The sequence below is a fragment of the Felis catus genome, chromosome A1 (assembly GCF_018350175.1).
Source record: "Felis catus isolate Fca126 chromosome A1, F.catus_Fca126_mat1.0, whole genome shotgun sequence".
Lineage (NCBI taxonomy): Eukaryota > Metazoa > Chordata > Mammalia > Carnivora > Felidae > Felis > Felis catus.
This window is the reverse complement of record NC_058368.1, coordinates 225,599,555-225,611,776: the sequence shown is the minus strand read 5'-3', so window position 1 is coordinate 225,611,776 and position 12,222 is coordinate 225,599,555. Positions and strand designations below refer to the sequence as shown.

Below are 12,222 nucleotides of genomic sequence, written 5' to 3'. Positions count from 1 at the left end.
CTCCAACGTAACCTCGAGATGTGGGCAGGCCAGAGGCCACCGTTCTGCCTCCTCTGACAGATGAGGGAAAGGTAAGTGCTGCCCCTGTAGTCACAGAGCCAGCGGATGAAATCGAGGACAGGACCCCGGGTTCCCGGCGTCCCACACTGTGGGCCTGCGGTGGCCCGCATCACCACTCACCCACGTCCGGAAGGGAATTATCCCAGACTCTGTCCAGCTCATCACCCGTGACCAATGCTTCCACATTTATACGCCCCACTTTCCATGAACCCCAGAACCTATCTCCTTCCTTCCCTTCCATCCCCCGCCCTGGCCTCATTTGCTTAGATGTCACGAATGTCCCATTCCTCACTGATTTCCCACCGTGGTCTGGCATGTCCAATCCAAGCTCCAAGCTTGCCACGGGAATTGCTGAACAGGACAAGTCTCCTGCTTAGAAAACCCTTCTTCACCAAATCCCACCATCTCTGGGGGTCACCCGCTGGGGTATTTAAGAAGACAGTCTGAGCCGCTCCCAAAAGGTGAGAGAACAGCTTGAGTCCTAACGAATTATTCTCATGACAGTTGTGGAATTTGGGGGGCGGGGGGGGGGGCTCCAGCTACTTAGTGAGTTTTCACCGTTCGCGCCCACGTTTGAACCTCCATAAAACAGAAGTACAAAACAACATGGGGACGACAGCAATAGTTCCTAACAGCTTATTGAAAGAAGGACGAGTCAGGTGGAATCTTAGAGGTCTACCAGCAAAAATAATTACTGCCCAAGACCTCTTATTTTTTCCCCACTTCCTTAAACATACCACTCTGCCCGGGTAATTTTCTCCCTAGAACAAAGGCTGCGTGGATAAGAGATTCATCAGTATTAGTAAAAATGGTGACTGGCAAGCGAAGGGGGTCAAAGAAGAGCCTGGCTGTAAATTAAGTGCCAAGTGAAGCAAAGGTCACATGTGGGAAGAAATTCTAAAAGCTGTGACACACACTGGTTACGTGTCGTAGCGTTTATCACTCTATAAAAAGGTATCAGTACTGCTCTACAAATGGCCACGACCATCCCATGCGGTTTCAGACTGTGGACACATGAAACTCTCAAACATGAGGCAGGACCAGGACCACGACTGGTCTCCTCATACTGGATTCCAAATTCCACAAGAATAAATAGCTTGGTCATTTTCACAGCTTTTCAGAAACAGACCATTCTACTTTGAAGCACATGACATATTTTTCTAGTCACAAAAGTTCCACATAACTCCCCAAAGAATACATTTCCTTGCCCGTTTTAATAATCTGGAACAGCTGTCTCACATACTGCTTAAAAATGTTGGAAGAAACTCACGGCATCTCTTCAATCCAAAGTCCACCAACTCAAGATTTTCAAAAGGCCATCAGGGTGTCCTGCCTGGCATCCCATCTCCCTCCAAAAGGACCGGGGGTGACGAAGAAAACGAAAAGTGACCCAGGGGCCTCAGATGCTTTGAGATACGAGGGATCCATGCTGCCATTAAGAAGGCACTGTTCAAACACGGGAACAAATGGTCTATGCGACAAAGTTTGGTCATCAGAACCCAGAAGTCCTTAGCCCGGAGCACCTTGCCCCAGAACACTGCTTAACCCCTCCGGGCCTACGCTTCTGGTCAGTCTAACCACATATCCTCTGATGACCCCCACCTGACTGCTATGTGAGAGTACTACATAAATCAGAGGTATTTATCATTTTTGTTAATGAGGATAAAAACCACAACTTCCTTTTCCCCATGTGATCCTGAACGTAGCTGGATACGGAACAGATCATCTGAAATGCATTACAGAAATCGGCTAGTCAGGGCCCTGCCATACTCTGCTAAAGGGAAAACCGAGTAAGAGGTGGGGATCGTCAGGAGATTTATTTCCCATACACCCTTCTCCTCTTTCCTTCCGGTTTGGTCATCACAGCTCAATATGCCAATAATTTACTTCCTCAACCTTCACCTTCAATGCAGCTTCAGTATTACATCACAGATCCACACACTCAGTGGCCCACTGGACATCTTCACTTGGATGACCCTTAGCTCCAACTCACATGGACGAGGCTAAGCTCCCCCCAAACACCCATTTCTTCTCAGTGCCATCTTGACAAAGGCACCACAGTCAACCCAATGGCTAATCCAGAAATCGAGGAGCCATCCTACAGAAATTCACTCTATCAGCACCCCCCCCCACCCTCTCAAACACTTGCATTCTTCCTCTTGGTCGGTATGCTTCATACTCAAACTCTCTCAGGATTGGTGTGGAACGCCATCGTTTCCCATCGAGTGAGCTGGTCAACTTTCTCCTTCTGGGCTGGATACGTCCCGCACTCATCCATCACCTCGCAGGCGGAGTGAGCTCCCCCAGACCTCCTGTTTAAAGTCGTCCCACGCGGCCTTCACAGATCTAGTCAAACTCGTTCACGTATACACGGAGCCCTTCCTCACCTGCTCCCGACCATCTTGCCAGACAGCTGTCCGCCACAGTGATTTCAGCATCTTGATTTCCCACAGTTGGACAAACGCTCCCTACTGGCTCACGTGTTTGGCACGTGGCAATCTTCTGCTAGAAATGAGCCACTCTCTCTCCAAACTAGTGCCTCTCCCGGGCATCACTTTCCTCTGACCCTTTCCTTCTTTTCCCCTTTGGGTGCCCGGTCTTGATGTTCCAAAGTACTTTTATCACACGCACCGCACCCTGAGCAGTGGTCAATGGTGTGCCTGTGTCTGTCTTCGCCAAGGAACCGTGAGGTCTTCGAGAGGCGGGATCTCTCATTTATCCAATCTTTCAAGAAGCAACTCCTGTGAACAAGAGTACTCTTGCGTCCTTGGAGGTTAGCGCTCAGCCCGGCCCACGGGGAGGGCGACATTGACGTAGCTATATTGGGGGCACGTGATTTGACCACAAATCAATTCGTGTTTTAACCATGTTGCAGCGCTCTAAGTCCACTACCTTCTACATAAAAATACAAAAAAAACAAAAAACAAACACAACGGCTTGCTGTCATTATCCAATTAAACCATTGAAAACATTTTTACACAATTAAAAACAAACTGTGAAGCATTCAAGTTAGTTGAAAACCAGATGGCAAGTTAGTCGGAACCTTCAGTCGATGCTGAAGTCAAGCTCTGAAATTCAGAAGCGACACTTCCATTTAATGGGAGTAACCTTCGGGCCAATCATTCCCTCCTTGGTCAAAGGAATCTGACCTTCGAAAGAGAGGCAGGAAAGGAAGAGAAAACATCATAAAAACAACGTTCCTAACCGCCACCCTCATGTGCTGATACGGAAGTGGCCACTCAAGCGTACCAACGTTCGGCAAAGTTTAAAAATACATACGGTCAAGGCAGATGGGTGATCATCATTTTCTGGCAACATCAGTTTTGATTTCATGTGAAAAAAAGCCTCAGACAAACCACACTGGGTTCAGCTGTTCCTGGTATGAGGGAGGACTGGCCATCCGGTTTTAAGGCCATCCCCGCGTCCCTGAGAGGCACGTGGATACGTGACACTGGCTTTGGAAAGGGACAGAAATGAATCCCCCCCAGCCCCCACCCCAAAAAAGGCTACTTTGGGGAAACCCAATGCAACGCGCGGACTTGGATTTCCAACCCCATCCCACGCCCAGTCCCACCAGTACAGACGGCCCAGGGCTTCCCCACGGGTGAACGCCCTCCACCTGCCGGCTGCAGTCACCAAGTCCCCAGCCGGCTACTGACCGTGAACACGCTGCGCTGGGCGGGAAGAAGCCGGCTTCCGAGCTCACTCGGGAACACGGTCAGGCCACACTTACCGACTCGGTCTGGAACGGCACCCAGCAGAGGGGAGGTATTTCTGAAACCCCCCAAAACACGTTAGCTTTTGTGCCTACAAACAATCTTTTGTGCCTACAGAAGCGTTCATCTTTGGGCCCCGCCCCAGCTTCTCCAAACGGACTCGTCTGATCCTGATGTCTGTGCTGTGGGTTCGGCAAGCCCAACGAGGGGACAGGCGGGCTGGGTGTCCCCCCCTCCTCCTTCCTCTGGAGCCATCCCCGAGGCCATAATTGCAGAGGAGCCCTGCCCTTCCCTGGGGCTCCCTCCCTGATGTGGTTTTGAGCCATTCCTTAGAGGCTGGGGGAGGAGCCTCCCCCGTGCAATTGACCCAGAGCGCGACAAACCCCAGCACTCCCTTTGCTTCTCTTCCGTGTGGCTGCAGACCAACCTGCCGCACCACGGAGCCCGCCTGGCAGACCCCGGGCTGACGTGCAACACGACAGAGAAACCTCCTCTGCCCTTGTCGACACCGTGTTTAGACGCTGGGTACGTGACAATCCGAAACGAGCCAGGCTCCAGACGACACGCTAAGACAGGGGTCCGAAACCAACCCGTCCTCTCCCCACGCTCCTCCCCTGGAGGGGCTGCCGGGACCCTCAGCGCCAAGTTCTCACGGCCACGGGGGCTTCACAAGGCCCCCACGCACCCCTCCACCCCCACACTTCTAGCTCCTTCTTCTCTGGCTCCCGACCCTCCCCGCCCCGCCCCGGGCGAGACCCCCTCCGTCTCTTTGTCCCGGCGTATTCGCGACACTCTCTCTGCCAACCTGCCCTCCCTGGCCCATATCACAGCGCTTCGCGATCAACGCGGCTGAGTCCTTCCTTGGGGAAACCCCCTCTTCAAAACCCTTTGGCAAAGACGGGGTGGTCTGGGTGCCACCAAGCCCAGACGCTGCTGACGGACTGTCAGCTGATCAAGGCCTCTCAACCTCGGGAGGACCGACATCTCAGGCCAGAGGACCCTTTGTGGTGGGATGTCAGCAGCACCCCTGACCTCTACCTGCTAGATAACCGTTACATCCTCTGCCTTCGCTATGCAGCCAGAGATGCCCTCCAGATTGTGCCGAATGTCCCCTGGGGACAGGTCTCCCGGCTGAGGCTCACTGCTTTAAGGGTATTCTGACCCCGGCCTGCCCCTCCCACCTGACTGCTCGACGGTCCCCAGCACACCGGATTCCATGAGCAAAGGGACTTGCCCCGACTGAGGCCATCGCACTGAATTCACTCTCGTCTCTCCATCTGCACGTGTGGCGTCCTCGAGCCTTTCCTTCTGACCCACTCTTCTCCCTGCCTCTGAAGTGTCCTTCCTGTCACCTCCTCTCGCCCTATAGGGCGTCTCACGACCAGTTCAGGCTTTCTCGCCCACCTGCAGGTTACCTCTCCCTACCTCTTCTTTGTCCCATAAACACATGCTCCTCTCTCCTCTGTCTTTCGGAACTTACAAGTGCGGGTATCTGTCCTCACCCGGTCTCATGAGTGGCAGGAAGAGACAGAGGAATGCGGGACCCTCGTCAGACCCTCTCCTGAGGAGAAGCAATCAGGGGACAGTCTCTGTGGCAGGAAGCCCACGGCAAAGAGGCCGAGGGGGGGAGTCTGGGACGAGGTCCCAGGCTGGGAGCTGTAGTGTTAAGCAGGGCGCGGGTCTCAGAAGTTGCCAGAGGGTGGGAAAGATGAAGCGGAGCCTTAGGCACCAGAAACCTCAAGTTCCAGGAAAGCAATCCAGCATTAGGGCCGAAGGAAGAGGCCCACGCAAGGCAATCATGCCGAGAGCAGAGCTGCCCTAACCAGGGGTCAGGTCCCAAAAGGACGAGTGGCGAGGCTAGGGTCACGCAGACCCACACAGTGACAGACAAGTCTGTTCCGTTCCTGTCCTCAAGAGCCCAGGGCCAAGCTCCAAGCTCCAAGCTCCAGGCAGGAGCTTTATAAAGACCTCATAGTACAGACGAGTAAGATGGGGGAAAGGTACAAAGGTAACGACATTCCAGAAACTTTCCGCTTGTCGCTTGATTTTAAAGGAGTCCCGTCAGATATGGGGGTTATGACATCTGACCTTTTAAAAAACATAAATTAAAAACCTGACACACGGGGGGCGCCTGGGTGGTGCAGTCGGTTAAGCGTCCGACTTCAGCTCAGGTCACGATCTCGCGGTCTGTGAGTTTGAGCCCCGCGTCAGGCTCTGGGCTGATGGCTCAGAGCCTGGAGCCTGTTTCCGATTCTGTGTCTCCCTCTCTCTCTGCCCCTCCCCCGTTCATGCTGTGTCTCTCTCTGTCTCAAAAAATAAACAAACGTTAAAAAAAAAAAAAATTAAAAAAAAAAAAAAACCTGACACACAGGGCGCCCGGGTGGCTCAGTCGGTTCAGCATCCGTCTTCGGCTCAGGTCATGATCTCACGCTCTGTGAGTTCGAGCCCCGCGTTGGGCTCTGTGCTGACAGCTCAGAGCCTGGAGCCTGCTGCAGATTCTCTGTCTCCCTCTCTCTGCCCCTCCCCAGCTAGCTCGCTCTCTTTCTCTCTTTCAAAAATCAATAAACATTAAAAAAAAAAAAAAAACTGACACACAGATTAAATTATTAATGTAGAGCCCAAGAGAAGGTGGGTAGAGAAATGCATGCTCACCTGGGATTTGTCTGCTCTGAGCATTTATCCCTTTAGAGCTGTCTACCCCATTTTATTTTATTTTTTTGAGTTTGTTTATTTTCAGAGAGAGAGAGAGAGAGAGAGAGAGAGAGAGAGAGAGAGAATATCCCAGGCAGGCTCTGCACCATCAGCACAGAGCTCAATGTGGGGCTCGAACTCACAAACTGTGAGATCATGACCTGAGTGGAAATCAAGAGCTGGATGCTTAACCGACTGAGCCACCTAGGCATCCCTGTCTACCCCATTTTAATGGAGGATGGTAACGGCGGGGAAAAATATCTTACTGGGGGGTCTGCTGAAGTCCTCAGGCAGTAAGGGTGGTCCCCAAGGAGGAAAAAAGCTAAGTCCTTTTTCACACAAGACAGCAGACCTTCCCACCTGGAGAGGAGTCTGCTCCCCGACGACCTGTGTTACCTGCCACTCGGAAGAGAAAGCCGACCAGAAGGAGCAGGGGACAGATCGCCCCCTACAGCCTCCAGAAAGGATCACTGACCTTCCCACACCTGGGTTTTGGGCTGGCAAGACCCCAGCCGGACGACTGACCTACAGAACCATAGGACAGCACCTGCTGTTTTAATGGTGGCAATTTTTTATGCCAGCAATAGAGAATAGATACAGCACCCGTGGCACAAGTAATTTTTTTTCCTCTTAAAGACACAGCCAGGCGTCACTCAGAGCTGGGAGAAAAGGCAGGAAAGAGGTGGTTTTTCTGACAGGTGGTGGTTTTGTTTTGATGGGGCAGAGCCTGGCTTGTGTGGTCTCCACCCCAAACAGCTTCAGCGATAAGAAAATCAAGGTGGCTGCTTCATGATAATACAATGATCCAAGTCTCACAAGGCAGGCGCAGGAGGGCAGTATTAACTGAAATGACCTGCAAATTGACATACAAAAATCCTGTGTTTTTCCCTCGGAGCAAAGGACAAAGGGGCGCCTGGGTGGCTCAGCTGGTTAGACGTCTCAGTCTTGGTTTTGGCTCACGTCACGACTTCGTGGTTTGTGAGTTTGAGCCCCACGTCGGGCTCCGGGCTGACAGTGTGGAACCCGCTTTGGATTCTCTCTCTCCCTCCCTCTCTCTACCCCTCCCTTACGCTCTCTCGCTCTCTCAAGATAAATAAATTAGCTTAAAAAAAAAAAGGCGGGGGTGGGGGAGAGGAAAAGTTGTTCATTGTAGGGAATAAAGCCAATATCCCATTCATAGGCTTTAGTGGGCAATTCAGCTATCAGGTTTAATATCCTCATCATCATGAAAAGAGGGGGAGGAAAACTTAAAAAAATTTTTTTAATGTTTATTTAGTTTTGAGAGAGAGACAGAGAGCCAGAGTGCAAGCTGGGGAGGGGCAGAGAGAGAGGGAGACACAGAATCGGAAGCAGGTTCCAGGCTCTGAGCCGTCAGCATGGAGCCCGATGTGGGGCTGGAACCCACGAGCTGTGAGATCATGACCCGAGCCGAAGTCAGGACGCTTAACCGACTGAGCCACCCAGGCGCCCCTAGGAAAACTTTTTTAAAGACTCTGCCTTTTAAACCCCTTTGGTAGTTTTTCCCCCCTTCCAATTGGATTTTTCCTGACTATTGAATGTAGAGTAAGACCTCGTATCTAAAGACAGAAGAGTTTGAGTCCCGAAATACCTACAAGACGCACACACCGATAAAGAACTTTTAAATCTAGCCTCACACTTTCTCATCAACTAGAATGTTATTTCTAATACGTCTGGCATTTATTTTTCAAACATTGATTACACAGCTACCAGGTTCCTGGCAATGTCCTTGGCTCAAGAAAGACAAAATAAGTCCTTGACAAACCGAGCAAGGAAACTGCTATGACGGGACAGTGTCAAATACTTACTCCTAAAGGCACAGGGGTGGTGACCTGGACACATGTAGTGGCTACTCCCTGGGAAGAAGGGAGTTCGTTGGTCAGCTGGAGATTCTTTTTTTTTTCTTTTTTTTTTTTTACGTTTATTTATTTTTGAGACAGAGAGAGACAGAGCATGAACGGGGGAGGGTCAGAGAGAGAGGGAGACACAGAATCTGAAACAGGCTCCAGACTCTGAGCGGTCAGCACAGAGCCCGACGCGGGGCTTGAACTCACGAACCGCGAGAGCATGACCTGAGCTGAAGTCGGACGCTTAACCGACTGAGCCACCCAGGCACCCCTGGAGATTCTTGACATGGGGACCGAACAGAGCTTTGCCGGCACGTGCACAGCACAGAGCAGGCAGCCATTCACGTAAACACGTAGGAATGTTACCTTTCCTGAAGAACATACAAAAACTACTATAATCTGAAGACTGAGTGTAAGCAAGCTCAGCCAGTCAGAGGACGAGAACACCACGGCATTTCTCTAGATCAGGCTGTTTAAAACCACACAGCGAACGTCAGGTCAATCGGGCAAGCATGAAACTCACTATGTAAAAAGCAGAGGAAAATTAAGCAGTAAACCTGCACATAACGAATTCCTCCTCCTTTCCCAGCCCTCCTCCCCGAGTCTAAGGGTAAATAAATTAATTGGAGGAACATGGATACAACACAGGCCCGTCTTGAGTTTCCGTTAGCACCTGCTGGCTTGCTGTGAAGGCTGACGCTACTCATCAAAATCACAAATATATTGGCAAAATTAACCGTAACTGCTAAAGAACAGAAATTACTAAAAGATCGAGAGTTTTTACAATACTAAAACTTGAGGTTTTTAGGGACAAACCTGTATAAATTTGAACTTGACAAGAAGAAAAGAAAACCCACGTGTCAAGAGTTGCCCCCTTTATTATCAAGACTTGGAAACAGGCAGATGAAAAAAAAGATAAAGTCTGCAGGCTCACCTGGACAGTTCAACTAATCTCCGTACTCTAATTTCAAAAAGTATGTATCACGGAAATGACTTTTTGAAATGATTTCTAAATACTACTTTCATTAACACCGATCTGGACCGCGAACAGAATGCGCTCGTAAAAAGAGGTGAGATCACCTCTTTCCGACAGAAAGTAACGATCAAGGGAAGAAACGCGAGAACACGATTTCTCGAGCCACGTTTCCAGTTTGGCGAAACACCCGGAGACACAGTCTGACTTCGATTAACTGGAGGTTCTCAAAAGGCCAGAAAATACCCTCGGAAAACAAAAATTAACTTTCACTCAAACCGGAGGGATTTTTACAGAGACTTAAAGTTGGAACTTACGTATATTTGATTTCTCTTATATCGCCGGTACAAGTTGTGCATGATGGAGCCCCCGTGGAGCTCCGTCAAGGTGGCCATGTCATCGACGCCCTCTTCGCTCACGGGGTGCATGGCGGTGACCTTCTGGTGGGTAATTGTGCTCTGCTTGTAAGTGAACACCTGGGAGCAGAATGAATTCAGTTGTTTAGTTATCGGCGGTGAATGCTCTCCACAGATGTCTCCCACCTTAAAATACGATCCCAGTACCAGTTTTAGCAACAAGAGCCTGAATTGGCCAAGAAAAAGTACACTGCAGAGAACTTTTTCATTTTCCCTGTGTGCCTATCTATTTTTAGAGGAAGCAATCATTTGACAATTGCTATTAGATATTCCTAAAAGACATTATTAGCTCAAGTACTAGCCATCCCTTGGAGGACACAGAAATCTTAAATTCACAGTTCACTTCTCCACAGATTTCTCCTGTTGCTATACATCAGTAAGGGTTAGGACCCTGGGTAGGGTAGGATCCCAGGGTTAGGACCCTGGCTAACCAAACTTTTAGAAAATAATTTGGCTTCCCTGCATAATGTTTCCCATGGGATCATACAGCATATCTCAAAACTTCATCATAAAAGCTCTTCAATTTAAGTGTTACATAAATTCACCCTGGCAGTCTCCACGTTTGTTCAAAGAGTGGAACGCACCTTCCCAGGAATGTTCAAAAAGATGTCCTTGGACTCTATCTCCTCTCCACCAGGATATGTAGCAAACAAATGCCTTCTCAGATTTAAAATAAAACGGGTGTGTTCGTCTATCTTGCTCAAAATTCCAAACACCATTGATGAGTGCCGCATACACGCGGTAGGTAGCATGTGCATGACAGAATTCTGATATTTTAAGACTGATTACTGAATTTCCATGCATTTCTGAAATGCTTTTGTGCCACTGATTTGATTTAGGACTCAACCATGTTGGGGCACCTGGCTGGCTGGCTCAGTTGGTAGAGGACGCGAGTCTTGATCTTGGGATTTTAAGTTCAAGCTCCATGTTGGGTGTAGAGATTACTTAAAAACAGAATCTTACAAAAAAAAAAAAAAAAAAAAGGACTAACCATATTAAGTCAGCTCCTGTCTGATGATCAAAGTTTGGCCAGCTTTACATATAAACTCACGTACATAACAAAATCATTTGATTATGGCGTCTACTCCATAATTATTCACTTTATACTTTTATAATACTCATCCTTTAAAGACATGAATATATAAAAAGGACCTAAATAACATGAAAAATGCACAGTCTTCACAGGCACACGTACTTCACATGTGCACATGCACAAAACGACTTTCTGGAAGAGTATCTGCAGAACTTCCTGACTGGGAAATTCTATTTTTAAATATCAACCAGATGCCTACATGGCAACAAATAGTATGTTATTGCAAAAGAGAATGACACACGAAGGAAAGCAAAAGTACCAATCCAATGGTTTCCAGTAGCCATGAAAAAGGGCAGGTTTTATTTTTCTAGAGAAAAAAATAAAACTTCAGCCGTGGCATTTCTGCCACATGAACCACAAAAGTTGGTCAAAACCAGTCCTGAGAAAGTGCTGGAGGCCAGGGCAGACACCAGAACCATCCTTTCTCAGGACGAGCTACTCTCCCCAGCTGCTTCCTGGCCGCACATCCACCAGGAGATGCTCCAGCCCCAGCGGCCCCACCTCCTGGCAAGGAAGCCAACCCCCCACCTCACCTCCTGCCACGGAGGCACCCACAGGGCAGGCCAGGCCTGGGGCCCGCGTGGGGAGTGCAGGGTGGAGTATGCCACGGCCAAGATAACAGGTATTAAAGAAAACGCACAGGGACATTCAAGAGCATAGGCATGCTTCTAAGACACTGACTTTCCATCCCAACTCATGGAGGAACGTTGAAGGAACAGAGATTTAGGTCAAATGTAGAAGTCGTCTTGGGGCAATCTGGAAAATCCCAGAAGTGAACGGCTAAAAAAAAAAACCCTCTGCCCTTCCCCAGCTTTGCCTCATGCCAACGATGCTAATCCAGGCGGGTTTTCTGGAAACACTAACCATTGGGCTGGCACTGGGGTCTTCACCTGCAGTGACTGTGACGGTGGGGGGAGGAAGCAGAACTTGTCTGGCCCCGTGAGCTCCCAGCCAGCTGAGGAGGGCAGAAAAGAGTCCCCGTGTCCCCTCTCTGCTCCCAGAGCACACGGGAGGCGGCTCTTCTCACTCTGCTTGCTCAAAGCTCCTGCCACACAGCAGGCGGGGTGGCTGCCCCAGGTTCCCAGGAAAACGTACCCACAGGAAAGACGACAAGGCACCAGAGTGGGCGCGACAGGCTCCCGCTCAAACTCCCCCAAGACCCACCATCGGCAAGACCCTCCCAAGGTGGAAACAGCCCTACCTGCTGCTTGAGTATGCTGAGAATTCCAGAATTTGAGGACAGCAATGTTTTAGAATACGGACATGTCATCTGAATTTATATGGAGTCTGCCTTTTGGAAATAATCATATACAGCCCACAATACTTAGACACTAAGTGTTTATATATGTGTCTATATACATAAAACTAAATATGTCATCTGTAAACATTTCATTGTCTTTTTTCATGC

General features: G+C 49.6%; 1 protein-coding gene across 4 annotated transcripts in view; it reads right to left on the bottom strand.

The window, feature by feature from the left end:
* MYO10 (myosin X) overlaps positions 1-12,222 on the bottom strand; it is a 229,275-nt gene that overhangs the window by 120,418 nt on the left and 96,635 nt on the right. For 3 of the 4 annotated variants that reach the window (XM_023239408.2, XM_023239414.2, XM_023239418.2), the window contains one exon: positions 9,623-9,781. The exons of the other annotated variant lie outside the window; for it this stretch is intronic. In XM_023239408.2, coding sequence (XP_023095176.2) covers positions 9,623-9,781 — 159 coding nt within the window. The remainder of the gene's footprint in view (positions 1-9,622; positions 9,782-12,222) is intronic. 4 annotated transcript variants of the gene reach the window in all.